The 21,555-nt window shown below is 33.2% G+C and overlaps 1 protein-coding gene across 2 annotated transcripts in view; it reads right to left on the reverse strand.

Moving 5' to 3' along the window:
• Window positions 1–4,906: 4,906 nt before the first annotated feature.
• Window positions 4,907–21,555, reverse strand: part of LOC123264527 (doublesex- and mab-3-related transcription factor A2) — a 150,103-nt gene continuing 133,454 nt past the window's right edge. For both annotated transcript variants that reach the window (XM_044727810.1, XM_044727809.1), the window contains 3 exons: window positions 13,426–13,871; window positions 6,214–6,661; window positions 4,907–5,515 (listed from right to left, as the gene is read on the reverse strand). In XM_044727810.1, the coding sequence (XP_044583745.1) occupies window positions 5,184–5,515; window positions 6,214–6,661; window positions 13,426–13,871 (1,226 nt within the window). In that variant the 3' untranslated portion in view covers window positions 4,907–5,183. The remainder of the gene's footprint in view (window positions 5,516–6,213; window positions 6,662–13,425; window positions 13,872–21,555) is intronic.

Below are 21,555 nucleotides of genomic sequence, written 5' to 3' on the forward strand. Positions count from 1 at the left end.
ATTTTAAAAAGCCGAAAAGGTACTTTGAGATTTTGTAAAAATTAATAAATACTTATTTTAATTTTTACAAAATATTTTTAACTTCCCAATTTTCGAAAATTTTCAATTTTCTTAGCGGGAAGTTAAAAAAAATGTGAGCCGTCATGGGACGCCTGGCAGATGTGAAACATCGTGTGTGTACAAGTAATATGCATAAAAGATAATATTATTACAGGAATTAAATATAGCCTAATGAAAAAATGAAGTATTACGAATTTCTTACAGAAAATGATAACTTTATTTAATAAACATTTATTTACATGTGATATAAAAATTCGATATTAATATCAAGTGGCCACAATTTAAATATTTTCATCTGTGACTTCAGTAATAGTGATATTCGATGTTTCCTCTGCCGGTATTACTGTGACGATTGGTCGATGATAACTAAACTACGTTACAAAAGTATTGGATGAAACATTATCAAGATATCTCACAAATACAGCATCTACTGTTGTTCCATATTTGGTAGTAGATTCTCTTGGATTGTTGTTGATTTGCAATTGAAATTCTTTTTGAAGAAATGTCATTAATGGCCTTGATTCAGCTCTTGCAAAATTTACATTAAAATCTCCAGCTAAAATTAATGGTAGTTTATGTTTATTCGTTTTAAAAATTATTGAACTTCTTTGACTATAAGGAAGTAACCTTTCATGTAAAAATGAAATTATATGATCCATTTTGTTATTAGGTGAAATGTATACTACAATCATAATTAATTCACTTCCGTTTTATAGTTTAACATGTGAAGCACACATATCACCAATAGATGTTTGGGAAACATGAACTTCTGTAGCATTTTGAACTGCTAGATCCATGTTAAGTGTAGTAACATGTGAAGTGTTGTTGTTTTTGTAAATGGCCACTCCAGCGGCCAGATCTAAGATAAAAATTAAAATAGTCTGGTACTATTCGATTAATAAAGTCTTACACAACATTGATAGTATGCCTTGTGTTTAACTGATCAGGGTGGCGACCAGTTTCAATAATAATATTTTGTGATCCCTGTGATGATTGTTGGGAACTGAAATATTTAAAAAAATATGATATTAAAATACACAAGAAAAAGAAAAAAAATTTTAAGTGTGGCTTCAATATACTCATGAACTCAAATCTTAGTTAATTATTGCAATATATGACTAAAGATTTGCAAATATAAATTTTATTAATAAATTTTTCCATATTAATTCCTTCATGAATAATAAAAAAATAATTAATTGAAGATAATATTAATATAATTTATATAATTATTAATCTTAATATAATTTATATAATTACTAATATGATTAATATGAATATAATTAATTAAATATAAAAATATAATAATTACATTTATGGACACTTGAAAAATACGATCTACTTACTGATGACTTGGTAGTATGCCATAGTGTAGTTTCACTTTCTTTGCACAAGGTTGATCACTTTGATCTTCTGAGTTATCACTATCACACATATTTTATTGTCAAAAATTAAAATAAAAATGTTTTATATCAAAATGAAATAAAACGCAGGTTATATGTACCGTAGTAAACAACAACGTCAAACTGAGTGAGAAGCCACACCGTACACTCTACTACATATAAAATATATATATATATATATATATATATATATATATGCTATATATATATATATATGTATACCTCAGTATAGCGTGGCGACCCGTCGCCACACCGTACACTCTACTACACATAAAATATATATATATATGTATACCTTAGTATAGCGTGGTGACCCGTCGCCACGGCAAGCGTCGCCACGCCAACAATTCGGTTTACAAGTGAGCCTATAGATGTTTCACATCAAAAAAATTCTTTTGAATTTAATTAATTATAGTACGTAGCTTTACTAGTATAGTAGTAACGATGATTGACAACATTTCTAACTTGTCACCTATATTTTAATACAGTCAATAATTCATATTCAAACAAAATTAATTCACGTACTATCGGTCGTAGTAGCGTAATCGATTAAGCATCGGCTTCGCGTCTGTAGGGTCGTGTGTTCGAATCTATGTTAGGGCGTATTTAATTTAGTTCTTCTGGCTAGGTAGGCGAGTGTTTAAGTTTAGACTGACGTATGTTATATCTGGTAAATTTCTGAGTCCAAAATGCACTTTGAACTAAAAACTATAAAAGTTCTCTTCTATTAATTTTTTATTCAAAATATGTTTATAGTTAATAACAAAATGGTGGATCATAGGGGCCTGGTGTGCGCAGAATAAATTTTGCATGCGTTATAGTAATCCTGTCGGACTTCAGGGCTCTAAGTAGGTTCTATGCACGTGTTAAATTAGGTCCGACTTTAGACACTAAAGTGGTAAAAACGGAAATTTGTACCACTTTGGGGTCTAAAGTCGGACTTAATTTTACATGAGAATAGATCCGACTTAGAGAAAAGACCCAGTTATTGACACTGACCTAGTTACTGACACTTCTAACGTTATTTTGAATTAAAAAAAAAAAAAAAAAAAAAAAAACATTTCATTAAATAGTTTTATAAATTTTTTAAAAATTGAAATTAATTAATTATGTACGTAATTAATTATATTTCCAACCGTGAAAAAAAAATTACTTGATAAAAAAAATTCTTTAAGTCTTGAGTGACTTTGGAAGCCATTTTTAAGCTTTATTCTAAGCAGTATACGTAAGAGCGTTCGTCTATCGAATCTATCAACTATTTGTCATATAAGTATAAAAATATAATAAAAACTATATAAATTAGTTAATAATTATACATTATTTAGTTTTTAATTATAATATATCACTCTCAATCACATTTATGTATTAAAATGTGGGTGTCAATAACCAGGTCCATTTTTGATGTGAAACATCTATAGGCTCACTTGTAAACCGAATTGTTGGCGTGGCGACGCTTGCCGTGGCGACGGGTCGCCACGCTATACTAAGGTATACATATATATATATATATATATATATATATATATATATATATATATATATATATATATATATATTTTATGTGTAGTAGAGTGTACGGTGTGGCGACGGGTCGCCACGCTATACTGAGGTATACATATATATATATATATTTTATATGTAGTAGAGTGTACGGTGTGGCTTCTCACTCAGTTCGACGTTGTTGTTTACTACGGTACATATAACCTGCGTTTTATTTCATTTTGATATAAAACATTTTTATTTTAATTTTTGACAATAAAATATGTGTGATAGTGATAACTCAGAAGATCAAAGTGATCAACCTTGTGCAAAGAAAGTGAAACTACACTATGGCATACTACCAAGTCATCAGTAAGTAGATCGTATTTTTCAAGTGTCCATAAATGTAATTATTATATTTTTATATTTAATTAATTATATTCATATTAATCATATTAGTAATTATATAAATTATATTAAGATTAATAATTATATAAATTATATTAATATTATCTTCAATTAATTATTTTTTTATTATTCATGAAGGAATTAATATGGAAAAATTTATTAATAAAATTTATATTTGCAAATCTTTAGTCATATATTGCAATAATTAACTAAGATTTGAGTTCATGAGTATATTGAAGCCACACTTAAAATTTTTTTTCTTTTTCTTGTGTATTTTAATATCATATTTTTTTAAATATTTCAGTTCCCAACAATCATCACAGGGATCACAAAATATTATTATTGAAACTGGTCGCCACCCTGATCAGTTAAACACAAGGCATACTATCAATGTTGTGTAAGACTTTATTAATCGAATAGTACCAGACTATTTTAATTTTTATCTTAGATCTGGCCGCTGGAGTGGCCATTTACAAAAACAACAACACTTCACATGTTACTACACTTAACATGGATCTAGCAGTTCAAAATGCTACAGAAGTTCATGTTTCCCAAACATCTATTGGTGATATGTGTGCTTCACATGTTAAACTATAAAACGGAAGTGAATTAATTATGATTGTAGTATACATTTCACCTAATAACAAAATGGATCATATAATTTCATTTTTACATGAAAGGTTACTTCCTTATAGTCAAAGAGGTTCAATAATTTTTAAAACGAATAAACATAAACTACCATTAATTTTAGCTGGAGATTTTAATGTAAATTTTGCAAGAGCTGAATCAAGGCCATTAATGACATTTCTTCAAAAAGAATTTCAATTGCAAATCAACAACAATCCAAGAGAATCTACTACCAAATATGGAACAACAATAGATGCTGTATTTGTGAGATATCTTGATAATGTTTCATCCAATACTTTTGTAACGTAGTTTAGTTATCATCGACCAATCGTCACAGTAATACCGGCAGAGGAAACATCGAATATCACTATTACTGAAGTCACAGATGAAAATATTTAAATTGTGGCCACTTGATATTAATATCGAATTTTTATATCACATGTAAATAAATGTTTATTAAATAAAGTTACCATTTTCTGTAAGAAATTCGTAATACTTCATTTTTTCATTAGGCTATATTTAATTCTTGTAATAATATTATCTTTTATACATATTACTTGTACACACACGATGTTTCACATCTGCCAGGCGTCCCATGACGGCTCACATTTTTTTTTTTGAGAACGTCGCAGTTATTGACACCCCAATTTTATAAGTCATATCAACTCTTAATAGCTCTTTGGGAAAGTCCCAAATTGCAGGGAAAATTTGACTTTTAAAGAGTTTTGCGGAGTGTTGAAGGCATTAAGTATTTTCTTTACTTAGTTAGGGATGTAAAGACTTTTGAAAAATCTTATCCAAAGTTGTAAAGACTTTTCAAGAGTTTTTTCAGAGAATTATTTCCACCAGAGCTCTGAATAATAACTAGCGGTGTGTACAGAAAACATTATTTCGTATAGTATCATTTTTATTTCATTTATTATTTTCTTTGATAGTTTATTTTTCCTAAAATACAATGATTTACCTATGAAACATTAATCAAAAAATTTTTGATGCGTACATATATTAATCATCTAATCACATAAAGTATACATCTCTGGACATGGATAATATAATTATTTGAAGGCTTCTTTGGAAGTCCTTTGATTATTGTTTCAAATAATTTGCAATTTCGTTAAAATAAGTAGATTGTATATGTTGCACTGTTAATGAGTCAGTGTATCCAGATTATGTATAAGACCATGTGGTATAATGAATAAATTCACTAGGTCACTCGGAGTAACTGGTTTTATCACTGGCATCGTCGGGACTGGTTTCTCGGTAGACTTCACTTGTGCCATTTGAATGATTTGTTTGATTTGGTGGTCTAATAACAGTTGGCAGATAACCTGTACCTGCATAAGGAGCTGCAAGGAATCGATGTCGCGTTGGAGGACTTGGACCACAATAAGCAGCTCGTGAGGTATAGTTACTAGCCGATGCAGCTGAAGCAGCAGACACTGCAGCTGCAGATGCTAAGGCACCAACAAGAGGCGAAAACGCAGATTTCGGTTGGAGACTATCTTCACAAACTAAAACTTCCATTGCTGATACTACGTCACCTAAAAAATACAGTTAAAAATCAATAGATTTTTAATATTTGAATAATTTGCAGATCCAACGATTAGAATACTGTTCAAAATTAGAAATTTCGTTAAAACTCGTAAGTTGCATACAATGGGAAAATAAATCAATGATAAACACAATAAATGTAACATTAATATTTTTTCGATAATCGCATTGATGTTTAATCTGAAATTAGTATTCGAGTAGACGTTCCAAAGTATTTATTTTTGTAATCATATCGTATAATTCTTCTTTTCCAATTAAATTCATTAGGATATAGTATAAAAGTAGTTTCGAAAATTATTCTATACTTTGTTTTCCGAACTTAAAAGAAATTAATAAAACAAAATACTCCGAGAATATATTTTGAGCTATTAAGATGAAATGTTTATGACATAAAAGTGTAAACACACGGTTTACTATAGTCTTGAAAGTTTTTGATAATGTACTTGCTCATACAAAGAATCGGTTGAATTAATCAAAATAGCCTTTTTGTTTTTTAAATTTAAAGTGAAGCTTGAAGATTGTACATATTTTTACTCCCGCATACTCAGATACACCTACACATGAATAATTTATATAAATTTATACAAAAGCTTCGACATTCTTTACAATGCCAAATTTAAATAAATCTATAAATAAATTATTGTTTTTCTTATAAAATCAGAAATAATTTTACAACACTTAATATTACCTTTGCAACGATGAAGAAGAGCTTCAACATCAGCTCGGCGTCTTCCAGGAAATACTCGAAGCAAAACATCTATTGGTGACCTTTGCTGCTGCTGTTGTTGTTGTTGTTGTTGTTGTTGTTGTTGTTGTTGTTGTTGTTGGTGTTGTTGTTGTTGTTGTTGTTGTTGTTGTTGTTGTTGTTGTTGTTGTTGTTGTTGTTGTTGTTGTTGTTGTTGTTGTTGTTGTTGTTGTTGTTGTTGTTGTTGTTGTTGTTGTTGTTGTTGTTTTTGTTGTTGAACTTGTACACTGCAAGATTGTTGAACGTTCTGCATTTGCATCTGCATTTGCATATCTCGTGGTTCAGCTAAATGATGATGATGTTGGTGCTGATAAAGTGTTGGTGAACAATAAAGTGAACTTGCAGTTGGTCCATAAAGAGATAAATAAGGTGTAAAATGGGCAGCTGCAGCCTATTGGTTTTAGAGTAAAATTGATTTTGTTATCACCGTTGTTGTTAATATAACTGTGTTAATTAATATACAACAGTCAATTATAACAATGTGATGAGTATTCATCGGGGTGATTCAAAAAATAAAAATCATTATTTTTTTCTTCCATATAGGCTCAAAAGTGTTATTTTGTTGTAAAAAGACAAGAGTTACAATTTGAGCTCTTCATATTAATATTATGATAGTCCTCATTGCATTTTTTTAATTTCGATAAGAATAACATGGGAAAAATTATTTTAGCTTTTTCTGATTTTTACACCGCTTAAGCGACAAATCATTAATTTATCGCTGTTATAGTCTTTGTAGAAAATCAAACGCTCTACAATAAATAATAGTTTAAAAAAACTAAAAACACGCTTTTTATAGAAAACCAAACTAAAAAATAGAAAATAAATTTAAATTAAGAATAGTGTTAAAAATTTCAATAAATATAAATTAATAATAGTGTAAATAAAAAAAATGTATTTTATTTTAAAAAAAGCGTGAGGTGCATGGTGTCAATAGTTATAAATATTTTATTGCCAGATATGAGTAGAGTGATTATCATTTTGATAATATCTTAAAAAGCACCCCACGCTTTTTTTAAAATAAAATACATTTTTTTTATTTACACTATTATTAATTTATATTTATTGAAATTTTTAACACTATTCTTAATTTAAATTTATTTTCTATTTTTTAGTTTGGTTTTCTATAAAAAGCGTGTTTTTAGTTTTTTTAAACTATTATTTATTTTTTACTTTTTAGTTTGGTTTATTTATAAAAGCGTGATTTTTTAGTTTTTTACACGCTTTATTTTAAACTATTATTTGTTGATTATCAAAAATATTCAGGCGCGCAAATTACCCACGGAGAGTTACATACTGACATACTGACATACTGACATACAAGTGAAGCTAATAAAAAATAATTATTTATAAATATTATAAATACGGGGAATTAGAGTTCGATTTCGGAGAGCGAGCCTGAGAAACGGCTACCAGAACCAAGGAAGGCCGCAGGCGCGCAGATTACCCACGGAGAGTTACTGACATACTGACAAACTGACATACTGACAAACTGACATACAAGTGAAGCTAATATAAAGCGTGTAAAAAAGAACTGACAATAATTTTTGATCAGTCCACGCATTTAAAAGTTATTCACGATCAAAATTCAATCTTTAAAAAATTTGATTGAATTTTGTGTATTACAATAAAACTGTTGGTTTCAGTGGAAAAATAAGAGTCAAACATGAATTTGATTTCTGAAATATGTTGACCAATGACTTTTTTGTTTTGTCCAATATATATGATGCTTTTAAAGAATTTCTTTGCAGAATTCGACTCGAAATAGTTTGTTACCACAAAAAAATTATTTTGATTTTAATTTGAAGACAAATCATCTCAATTTTCGTTCTTACTCGAATGCACGCTTTCAGAATTACTTTTGTGAGCTTCTGCTCAAAAATTTTAGTACCCTATCTCTAAAATATTTATTTTAATTTTAGATACAGAGATGGCAATTTTCTTCGTTCATTTTGTCAGTGGATAAACACGGTTTTTTTCTAACTCTGTCGATGGAAAAATTATTTTTCAATAGATGGAGCTCTTTTTCCTATATTAAGCTATTTTTCCACTGAAACTAACAGTTTTATTGTAATACACAAAATTCAATCAAATTTTTTAAAGATTGAATTTTGATCGTGAATGACTTTTAAACGCACACACACACACACACACACACACACATACATACATACATACACACACACACACACACACACACACACACACACACACACACACACAGACAGACATAGTGACACCCTCGCGAGAGTAGTCAGGGAAGCTTTCTAGGACCTCAGAACGTCGAGATCTTATGAGAAATCGACTTTCGAAAAACGGGGTAAAACCAATAACTTCCCGATTTTTGAAAACTTTCAATTTTTTTAGCATGAAGTTAAAAATTATTTTTATTTTTTGAATCACCCTACACGAAGAGAATTGTATGTTAACTGTAACCATTCCTATATTGTAGCTTCTACTATCCAGTATAGTTACTAACTTTTTGCAAAGTTAAAATGAAAAATCCACAGATTCGGTAGAATCTGGCGCCAAGTTCCGTTCAAATCCGTTGTAAACGGAGCGCCAGACTACCGACTATGTTTATTGTAAGCAGAACGGTATTTCGAGGTTGCAAAATTTTATTTAATTCTACGGTACTTCTTGTTCCTAAATTTTATATTATAACAGTAATTCATACTTTATTTTACTGATATTAATTGATTATATTCAATTATAACAATTAATCAACTTGAAATCATTAAATTTTATCAGCACAAACTATAGCAAGCTCAAAAATTTCGATCCTGACTTTTTTTCGATGTAAAAAGTGACATACCACAGATTAAATAATTCGAGAATGCATGGTAATCTCCAATAGATGAGAAACTACAGTTAAAAAAATACATTTCACAGCTTGCATCTGCAGCCGCCAGGGTGCGCTGGAATTATTTTTACATAAACTGTAGCTTCAAGGGGATAGTTTGCTATAAAAAATGCAGCCAACGCGAGATTTAAGTTGGTACCAATAGTAAATTTTTATTATAATTACAAAAAATACTAAAATCCGAACAAAAACAGTTTCACTGTAAAAAAATCGCGCCAAGTCCACGTTCATAAGACTATTAAGAAAAAAAAATTTTTTTTTTCTTTACAAAAAGATATAAAGTAAAAAAATTAAAAAATCCAAGTAACCGATATGATTTTCGGAAATTAAGAAAAATTTTGTTGTAAATTTAAAAATTTTTAAAAAAATTTTGGAACTTACTTGGTGTGCGTCATTGTGTATTTCAATTTTTTTAAAGTCCTAGTAAATAGATTTTACGAATTTCATTAACAGTAAAATATTTTGCAACCACGTACACTAAATACGTTCCAAAATTTTTTTTTTTAATTTTTAAATTTACAACAAAATTTTTTTTTAAATTCCGAAAATCATATACAATCAAATCGGTTACTTGGATTTTTTAATTATTTTATTTTATATCTTTTGTAAAGAAAAAAAAAACTTTTTTTTTTATCAATAGTCTTATGAACGTGGACTTGGCGCGATTTTTTTACAGTGAAACTGTTTTTTTTCGGATACAACTATCTGGCCTCGTAATTAGCACAATCATTATATATTATTTCCCACAATTATGATTATACGGTTTACTATCTAGATTAGGGTGTGCCAAAAAAAATCAACTAATTTTTTTTTTCAAAAAGTTCTTGAAATTTCGTTAGAAGATACCAAAATAAAAATTTAGTCAGAATTTGAACCCTTAATATAAATATTTAGAGGTCACGAACTGAGTTTTTCGAATTTTCATTTAATTAACACGAAAAAAAATGTATAGAAAGTTTGGATTTTTATTTCTCTTAATTGAACCAACTCCATCGAATGAGCAATCAATATTCTTACAGGAAATTGAACTCTGAATAAAAAAGGTCTCTTATCATTTTTTGATAAATTCAATTCTCCGAAAGTTATTCAAGGTTGAAGTTAGGCTTATTGCAAATTTGTGAATTATTTCACTTTTACGGTAAATTTATTACACCGGCACACAAAAAAAAAGTTGTTTGTACTTTTGACCGGACCAAATTGGAGTCTATTAGGCCCGGTTACTGTCTAGATTTGAGTCAAATTCAAAAAACTTAAAAAAAGGCAAACAATTAGCCACAGCGATGAAAAAATTTTTGTGGAATCGGATCAAGTATGATTTTTATATATTTCAATTCACTGAATCTGAATCAAAACATTAATTAGCCCGTCTTATTACGAATGGGAATTACTTCTTGTAGTAGTATACTCTTCAGTAGGAGGTGCCCTGGCTGCACGCATAAGCGATCGTAAGGAATTTTTAATGAACCCAAAATTCGAACCCCGTGAAAAAATTGTCTGATCAGACTATATCAGGCCTGATATAAACCGTCCATATCAGGCCTGATATGGAAATTGGCCATATCAGACTATATATGCCTTGATATAAGTATATCAGAAATCAAAAATGGCCCTATATAATTAGGTATAATTATATATAATTATTTCCATAGGAAAAAAAAAAAATCGGCGCGAGTGGGAATCGAACCGTGGACCTACCGCTTGAAAGACTAATTTACTACCCGTTTACCTAAGAGACTTATTTGGAGAACAGAGTTTATTATAACTACAAGTAATGCAAATCGTATACATGATCGATTCGTAATGAACAAAATTTTTTATCTAATTTATTAATTATTAACTGTCAATATTTATATATAATAATGGTATCTATATGTAGATTTATAAAATTATCTATGTATACATGAAATCACAAAAATGATTCAACGATATATTGTTAAGGTACTTCGTTGCTTTAGAATTTATAATTTCTTTGAAATTAAAAAAATAATCAAGGTAAAATCAGAATTGAAAGCTTAAATTTTGATAGAATTATTTGTTTAGTATATGGAACTATATATTGCTGGAGGGCCTGGCTAACAATTTTTGAACTTGATAAAACTAATCATTTTTGTGAAATTAAATTTTTTTTTAAGTTCCTATTATTTCATCCGAAAAATACTATATATTAAAAGATTGTTAATCATTGGAGTAACAGACTCTTAGATAGAAAAAGAGAATGTTTTATGGTAATCACAAAATACCCACTGGAGTAAAAAAAATTATATAGAATTCTATATGATTCATATATAATTGTATATGAATTGTATATACATCTATATAATTATAAATGAATTACATATGCTTCTATATAATTAGATATGAATCATATATAATGATATATAGTTTTTTTACTCGGGTATGCCTTTAAATGAGTACATAAGACTACTTATGTGCTGGTAAGGGTATGAATATATCAGACTATATGAATCCATATCAAGTTATATCAACCCTGATCAGGGATTTTTTTTTAAGTTCATCAAAGTATATATATATATATATATAACTTTATAAGGTTATATCAGGGCATATCAGGACCTATTAAAAAATAATGTAAAATTAGATATGAGCATATCAAGCTATATCAAGTCTGATATAGACATATCAAATTGATAAGGCTTGATCAGGCCTGATATGGCCAATTTTCATATTAGGCCATATCAGGACATATCAAAAATTAAATATGGACATATCAGATCATATCAGGCCAGATATGAACATATCAAAAATTTTGATATGGCGTTATCAGCTCATATCAAGCCTGATCAGAATATTTTTTCACGGGATTCTATTTCAGGATGCAAGATTTTCATAGGAAAAATGAACGAGACGGAGAGAGCAGCTTGGGTTAGTTTCAAAAATGTGTTTCAAAACTTTTTAGGAAATAAAAAAAGCGAAAACTACAGGACGTTAATAGAAGAATTGGTGACAAATTACAAAAATTTAAGTCGCTTAATGAACCTCAAACTACTACATGGATTCTCACGTCGACCACTGACAGATTTTTGCTGGATGCTTATAAAAGAAGTACCAGAAGTATACAGAAAACGTAAAAGGAACTCACTGGGTAGGTCATGTGAAGATAAAAGAGTTCGATACAAACGAACGACTGTCTAAAATTCGCAAATATAGTTTTGTACCTTCTCCTATTGTACATTCTCCTACATGCTATTTTCTAGAAATTTTAAGACTTTGTCAATTTTTTAATTCTAAGATCATATTCAATCCATGAAAATACGCCCAAGTCATTAACAATCGTGTTTAATAGATTATTTCTCATATTTATAACTGCAATCGTACTCAATCTGAATCCAAAAAATTTTTTACATCGGTAATTTCGATTTTTCATGATTTATTGAAATTTTTCTCGGTTTTTCGCAATCTTTTTCAAATTTTAACGGTTCAACGGGCTAATAAACGTTTAGATTCAGATTCAGTGAATTGAAGTACATAATAATCATACTTGATCCGGATCCACAAAAATTTTTTCATCGCTGTGACTGCAACTGTTTGCCTTTTTTTGGTTTTTTTTTAATTTTACTCAAATCTAGACGGTGACCGGGCCAAACGGACTCCAAATTTGGATTCAGTGGGGTGAAAAACATGTTGGTAGGTGGGTTCGGTCAAAATTACAAACAAATTTTTTTTTTTGTGTGCCGGTGTAATAGATTCACCGTAAAAGTGAAATAATTCACAAATTTGCAGTAAGCTTAACTTCAACCTTGTATAACTTTCGGAGGATTGAATTTATCAAAAAATGATAAGAGACCTTTTTCATTCAGAGTTCAATTTCCTGTAAGAATATTGATTGTTCGTTCGATGGAGTTGGTTCAATCAAGAGAAATAAAAATCCAAACTTTCTAGAAATGTTTTTCCATGTTAATTAAATGAAAAATTTAGGGTTCAAATTTTGATTGAATTTTTATTTTGGTATCTTCTAACGAAATTTCAAGAACTTTTTGAAAAAAAAAATTAGTTGATTTTTTTGGCACACCCTAATCTAGATGGTAACTTTTGTCATCGGAGGTAGTTAAAATCGTCATTATTGCAATCATATAAAAACTGCGATATTCAGATGGAAAATTTAACTATCTATGTGGTACAGTTAACATGGGGTGACTGATTCCCAATACTTTTCAATCAATATTTTTAATCAGGGCGTAGCCTGTTCTTACAATACTTGAATAGTAGTATTTATTATAAAATTCTCTCCGATTAGTATTCATATTATAGAACAATTTAAAATTTTCTCAAATTACCGTTAACGATGAAGGTGGCGGGCTATATCGAGTCTGTACAAGATTAACAGCTTGAGAAACAGTTTGAGAAGGTATTTGAATTGGACTAGCTGTTTTCCGGAGACTTAAGTTTTCCGGTGCTGGTGTGTCATTTCTTTGGAGAGTAAAAGCAGAAGTTAACGATGGAGTATGCGATGGACTTAGGCTAGTAGGTCCAGTACTTCCATCGTCAGAATCATGAACACTATTTTCTTGTTTCATCCCTACTATTGAATCAGTGTCTGTAACCATAGCACCTATATTTGAGTTTGTTGATGTATTGATATGAGGAGTACAAGATGCAGAAAGTGAACGTGAACGAGATCTCGAACGTGATCTTGCTTTAGAAGATTCACGAGCATCAAGTGAGTCGGAGTCTTGATCTTCATTACTTGAATCATTGATTGACAATCTTAATCTTTTGGAACCTGAAAACAAAACAATCACATTTGTATTACTTTAAACCTAACTTTTAAACTAACTTTCGTACGTTAGGCTTAATAGTAGATATAAATTTTTATTTTTTAGTTTTAATGAGTTTAATCATATAATAACTTTTCCTTAAAAATTAAAAATTATACCTAAAACTTCCCCCTTTAATTTTCAGTTGAGTGTTTTTAAATCATATGATTTGTCCGAAAGTTATTATAGCTTAAATATTTCTCTAGCGGTTTAGGCACCACTGCCGAAACTCCGAGAAAACTCGAGGTATTGACGGAGCTTAGGCAGTGTTTTAACGGTGAAAACGCGGAGTTTTGTGTGCAGTTACGATACGAGATTCTGAAGTCGTTTTTTCGGAGTTTTCGTAAAGTATTGCCAGTGTTTTCACAGAGTACTCACGGGGTGCTGCTAGTTTTTTTACGGCGTATTCCCTAGCAATTTTGTAAATGCCGAAAAAATGTCGCAGTTATACAGTATTAATGCGGTATTTTTTCAGCATTTTTTCGGTTGTTTTGGTCAGTTTTTTCATCGAAATATTACGGAACATTTACCGTAAAAATGCGAATAATTTACGCTCAAAATGCGATATATTTACGCTAAAAATGCGGAATATTTACGCTCAAAATGCGATCCATTCACGCTAAAAATTTAGAATATTAACGCTGAAAATGCGGCATACTTATGGTAAAATGACTGTATTAAAACCATATTTAAAAAATGGTGTAAAATTAAATAATGCTCGAACTGGGATTCGAACCCAGAACCTCCCGAAGACATGCCGGATACTCTACCATTTGAGCTACCCGGTCTATACTAAAGATTCTTTTTGCTTATTCTACATACATTAAGCCACATCGTCCATCTTACGACAAGCATTTTTAAAATCAAATAATATAATTATATATGTGAAACAATATAACTTTTCGATTTTAGAAAATTTGCAATTTTCTAAGTGAGAAATTAAAGATTGAAATTAAAATTAGAATATATTTACTTAACATATGTATTCTTTTATATTCATAACCGCTAAATACCTAATTAAAAAATAATATTCTACATAGTATTTATTCAAAAACAGTATTTATTTTTGCAAAGTAGCGATGGAGAATGAAAAGCAAAGTTGGAAATTTTTCATTTTATTCATTTCTAACATAGAAGTGAACTGAAAATAAAACCAAATCTTTAATAATTGTCCATTATATCAGAAAATATTCGGCAAAATTACTGTATTATTACGATAATTATTTGGAATTTTTTGTGTAAAATTTGGGCATTAATGCGGTAATTGTATAGTATATTTTTGGTAACTGTACAGCTTAAGTGCAGTATATATACTGGATAATTACAGTATAAAAACTGGCCAAAACAACTATAGTTTAACCGCATTATTACCGAATTATGACGGTTAATATACGGCATGAGCATAAATGCCGAAAAATTATGATATTTTTACGGCATTCTTAAAACCGCGAGGGTTGTCCGTATTCTCAATGAGTATTGACAAAGTGGTGTTCTCATGGAGCGTCCACGGAGTATTGCAGGGATTTTCACGGAGTATTCTAAGAGTATTTGCGTAGTTTTGTTGTTTTTTTGCATGCTTTAACTTATTAAGCGCGATCGCACGACTGGGGCCTAAAAATCAAGTTTCCTACCTCGTCAAGAGAAATTGTATTTTTAATCCATAATCCTCATACAAATGTTTAAAAAAAAACGCCATTCGGCCACATCTGAAATGAAAGGTAGATTTCACAGAATGAAATTCTTGATAAAATAACATACATAAGTCGGTTTTACTATACATTGCCTGAAAATGGCTCAATTGCACTCTTAAAAATTCAAAAAATAGTGTTTTATTAAACTTCTACCAGACTTTTGAGCTTGAAGAGCTCAAAAACATAGAAAATCTATCTCTTTGAGCTCAAAATAACACACAAATTGTATTTTTCGAAGAGCTCAAAAACATCATAAGTGCAACTTTAAGCGCCTAGATATGGAATTAGCGGGAAGTTGCTGGGATGGCCTTCAGGGTGAACCGTTGTCCATAATTTTTTTTGTATATTTCTTTCATAATATAAAAAAAAAGTGTATGTACTTATGTACGCACGTAAGAAGTTATACTTCTTTGGCGTAACAAGATAAAAAACTTTCTAAAAATTTTATCTTCCGCGTTATCCTACGTTTGTAGAAAAAACGACCCTAATAATAGAAAAAAAGGTATTTAATACATTGAAAGTTTTATTATAACTTATTATCTAGTTAAATACAGTTTATTTAATTATCATAAAAAAATTATTTCTACATAATTAAAAAAATCTGGAAATCGGTTGATCGCGTAGGCCAACCCTAGAACTTCCCGCTAAGTTTGCATTTGAAGCACCTTAAAAGGTGTTCTTCGGTTAATATTTGAGCTTTTTAAGCTCAAAGCATAGTTTTTTACATTTTGAGCTCCTCGAGCTCAAATGAGCGTGTTCAGCAGAACTAAGTCCTGGGTAAACTTAGTAAGATATGTATAGTATAGTAGATAGATATATGTATAGCAGGGAATGCTTCGACTATACTTAGGTTAACTAAGTTTAGTCAGGACTTAGTTCGGCTGAACACGCTCAATATATTTATTGAACAACTATAACTTTTGAATGCTTTGAAAACTTTGAACACAAAAAATATATATATGGTTTCATTATGAATTTTTTGCCCGCTGAAAAATTGTTTTCAAAAAAACGTAAAAATTCAAATTTTTTTTTGTTTTTTTTTTTTTTGGAATTGCTTGATGGATTAACTCTCAAATCTAATCAGATCTAAGTTTTGATAAACCCTTTCGAATGACGTGTCGTAGAATTAAATCAGTCGATTCGTTTTTGAGAAACCGTACGACAAAAATTTATTTACACACATCCACACACACACACACACACACACACACACACACACACACACACACACACACACACACACACACACACACACACACACACACGGCTGGACATCTCAGCGGGAATAGTTAGAATAGCTTCCTGGGACCTCAAAATTTGGACATTCGATGAAAACTCGGCTTTCGAAAATCGGAACGAAATCAATAACGTCCCATTATTGGAAAATTTTCAATTTTCTTAATCAGAAGTTGAAAATATATTTTTATGTATATTTTATTTATATATATTTTATTCGGAATGATAAGAAACACGTGATGTAGGTTCAGAAACACTTGAATAAATATCGTGAATACAGTTGCCAGTTCTCACGCAAGCATACGTAGATGTCCTTACTTTTACTTTGTTGGTAACTTTTCTTGAAAAACTAAAATGTTGACTGGCTAACTTCAGGGTGTCGGTTTTTCATGATGGTGTGCGCACGCATCGTAAAAATTTACTCTCATCATTCTTCTCTAACGCGCCAGAAGGAGTATAACTTCAAAAAAAAGTAAAAGGATATAATTATTTCATAGAATTTTATAATTCAATCAGACATCATGCTCTAATTATTTAATGAAAAAAATGCCAGGTCTCTGATAGACTCAAACGCTGTACTTTGCATCTATCAGCCCGTTGCGTTACTCATTGATCCAAGTTACAGATGTAGAAGTAAAAGGCTTATTTATTTTATTTAGCGTTAGTTAATGTACCAGGCTTACGAGTAGTCAAAATGTATTATAATTGACAGTTAAAATGAATTAGTCATTATTTTAATAAGAATCTATTTTTTTAACTTTCTGCTAAGAAAATTGAAAATTTTCAAAAATCGGAAAGTTATTGTTTTTATCCCGTTTTTCGAAAATCGAGTATTTATCAGATCTCGACGTTTTGAGGTCCTAGGAAGCTTCCTTGACTATTCCCGCAATGGTGTCTGTATGTATATATGTAAGTGTATGAATGTGTGTGTGTTTTTTTTTCTTTTTCCTCTCTCCTTTAGGGGGGGGGGGGAATCCTTTTTGCGGATTCCAGGCGTAGCTGTTTGGCCTGGATATGTGACGACTCGACGCAGCATCATACTAAAACTCGACGCTAACGCCCCTACTCACTAAACCATAAACCCCTTTTCTTCTTTCCTCTAATCCCTCATGGGAACCGCCGTCAGGCATTACTTGGTGAGGGGAGGAACTAGCTACTGTTCTTCCTTCTAGTGGCTAAGGTGTTAACTTCCTTCCTTCTGTCTTCTGATATTTGCTCTTCTTCTTTCGGTGGAACGCAAATCTTTGAGGACTTCTGTTGGAAACGTGTTGGTAGCGTTCCAGGCAGCTTCTGGTGACAACATTGCTTCCACTAGTGAATCTGGTTGCATTCTCTAGTTCAGGATCCTCTCCAACTCTTCACGTTGTGGATCGAAACGAGGACATACAAATAAGACGTGCTCCGCATCTTCAGCAACTCCTGGGCAGGACGGGCACTCCGAAGAGTCATCGTGCTTAAAGCGGTGTAGATACTCTCGAAAACACCCGTGTCCCGACAACATCTGCGTAAGATAGTAATTGACCTCGCCGTGATTCCGGTTAAGCCAAATGTCGATCCGAGGTATAAGGCGGTGCGTCCACCTACTCTTCTCTGCAGCATCCCATTGTAGTTGCTATCGGCCTATGCTGTTCTGCCGTTCTTCAATTCTAAGTTCTTCAGGGCTCAGTGCAGTTGACCTTTTTCGTTGGTAAAGGGCTCGTCTTTCCTCTGCTAGAACTCTAAGAGGTAGGGTTCCGGCAATTACGCACACTGCTTCTTCTGATATAGTGCGGAAGGCACTCGCTACTCGTAGGGCACTCAGTCGATATACTGGTCCAGCTTTTCTCCATGATTCTTGGGTTTCCAATGCATCAGTCCAAATGGATATTCCGTAAGTGAGCACTGATGTGACTACTGATGACAATAGTAGCCTCCTGCGCTGCATTAGGCCTCCGATGTTAGGCATCAGCCGTGCGAGACTAGCTCTCACTACTGACGCTTTGGCACTGACGTGTTCCACCTGCTGCTTGAAGTTGAGTCGGGCATCCAGCATCACTCCCAGATAACGGATAAATGGTTGTGATGTGATTTATTGTTCTCAATGTGTGTGTGTGTGTGTGTGTGTTTTTTTTTTTTTTTTTTTTTTTTTTTTATAGAGGAGGTAAAATACGTTTACGTATGCCAGGACTTGGTGTTGTTGCCAGGACTAGGTGTTGGTGCCTGGGTATGTCGGACTCAGAAGACAATATTATTTTTCAACAATACCGACTAAACATCCTCCTCTCTCGTTTCCCTATAGATGTTACAGGGAAGACTGGATCAGGACCGCGTTAGCATTACTTCAATCCAGTCCATGTTGTGCCTCACGACACCTACTTCTTGTTATTACTGGTTTCTAATCCCTTTCTGCGATTTTTTCTTTCTAGAGATGCTGCGCGTAGGCTACTACAGCTGTCCAGTTTTCTTCTTTTTTGATCATGCAGGTTACCAAGCTCTCAGGGGAGAGCGCGGTGCCCATTGTTTCTTCGGTGCAGATTCTATCGTCCTTCCATCGATCACACTCGAAAAACGTGTGCTCGGCGTTGTCAATTTTGTCTGGACAGTATTTGCACGTTGGTGCCCTGTGCAAACCCATCTTGAATAGATAGGCATTGAACTGCCCATGTCCCGTCAGTAGCTGGGTCAGAAAGAAGTCCGTGTCCCCGTGCTTCCGAGAAAGCCAGACGTTGATGTTTGGGATCAGTCGCGCTGTCCATCTGCCTGTCTCTCCCGACGTCCATCGGTCCTGCCACTCTTGCTGCGTTTCCGTTTTCATCCTCGTTCTTGCCTCCTTCATGTTTTCGCCACCGATTTTAGCGTCGTAGAGTCTTGCTCTCTCGAACGCTAATAAGTCGATGGGCGCAGCTCCCGCAATGACCAATACAGCCGCTTCGGAAACCGTGCGGTAGGCGCAGGCAACTCTGAGAGCGCCTCGCCGCTGCACTACTGCCATTTTCCGCCGATAGGTTTTCTGCTTTAATATATCTGCCCATATTTCCGCTCCATAAAGCAGTACCGAATGGACTGCTTCCAGAAGGACTCTCCTCTTTTTGGTTCTTGGTCCCATAGTATTCGTCATAATTCTTGCTAGGCTAGACACCGTCTTGCTAGCTTTCTGGCATGCACTATCGAGGTGTTCGCGGAAAGATAGTTTCTTGTCTATCATTACCCCCAAATAGCGCAGGGCCCTTGTTGACGTTAGCGTTATTCCTCCCATGTCCACAGCAAATGGTTTTGGGAACCATTTTTGGTGTCAGAACGACCATCTCGGTTTTGTGTTTTGCGAGTTTCAGGTAGTGTTTATCGAGCCAAGTCTCGACAGCATCAATGATTTCCCGAACGAGTAGTTCGGCCTCCTCTACGCTGTCTACTATTATTGTGGCCGCGACGTCGTCTGCAAAGCCCGTTAGCTCCACTTGCTTTGGCAACGGGATTTCCAGAAGCTCGTCGTAGTCCGCGTTCCATAGATCGGGCCCCATTATTGAGCATTTGCGGCACGCCAGCCGTTATGGCGTATTCTTGTGGACCTTCCGTGGTTTCTGCTATCAGCTTTCTCTCGTCAAGGTAGTTGTCGACTAGTACCAGATTCTCCGGCTCCACGTCAAATTTGTGCTCCAGGGTGTCCAAAATATCTCTCCAATTTGCGCTGTTAAAGGCATTTCTAATGTCTAGCGTGAGGACAAGACACACCTTGCGGGCTTTGAGGCTACCAGTCCATGCTTCTCTCGCTGTCGCTACGACTTTCTGGATTCCGCTGACTGTTGAACGTCCTTTCCGGAAGCCGTGTTGGTTTGCGGCAAAACCTCCAGTACGGTCTATGTCGTTGCGAAATCTCCCTTGTATGAGCTTCTCGAGCAGTTTTCCAGCAATGTCCAGCATACAGAGTGGTCTAAACGACGAAGGTATTATGGGGGTTCCCTTACCTTTGTCTAAGAGAAACAATCTCTGCCGTTTCCAGACCATGAACCGGAGCAAATGCCAATCCAACGCTGAATGTCACAAACTGGTGATCACTGCCACTGTATTCTTCGGATACTGTCCAGTCTTCAATCATGTTGGCAGTCCTTGGAGTCGCCAATGAGATGTCGAGGATGGATTCTTGGTATCCTGGTCTTCTAAAGGTCGTGGTATTCCCGGTGTTCAGCACTATGAGGTCGAGTCTAGCCACGACGTTAGCGACCTCGTTTCCTCTGGTGTCGGAGAAAGCAGCGCCCCACTCAGCTGATTTAGCGTTGAAGTCTCCGGCTACGATAACTTCGCCGTCGAACTTAGTGACCGCATCTTCTATATTTGCGAGTTTCTGTCGGAACACACTTATCCCTTCGTTAGGTGAGAGATAGACGCTCATGAAGTAGGTTGTGGGGGTTTGAATCCAGACAAAACCTGCTCCACCTCCGCTGTTGTTGACGGTAACGTTCTTTGTGTTCACAATTCAAATTGCTGCCGTGCCCGTTTCGTCTGCGAACCATGTTTTACCTTCGATGTTTAGATATTGCTCGCAGATAAAGCAGACGTCAATTTTATCTTCGAAAACACGCTGGCGCAGCAGATTTTGCGCCAAGGCGCACCTATTCAGGTTGCCTTGTAGTATGCGGGTCATTTCTGACCTTTCGTGGCTTCTGCAAGTGCTTTGCGGAATGCCTTACATGCTCCAGTGCCAGAAATATGGCATAGACTATCCTGGGCATCTTTGTCCGAAGCACAA

The sequence above is a fragment of the Cotesia glomerata genome, linkage group LG5, assembly GCF_020080835.1.
Source record: "Cotesia glomerata isolate CgM1 linkage group LG5, MPM_Cglom_v2.3, whole genome shotgun sequence".
In the NCBI taxonomy this organism is placed as follows: Eukaryota; Metazoa; Arthropoda; class Insecta; order Hymenoptera; family Braconidae; genus Cotesia; species Cotesia glomerata.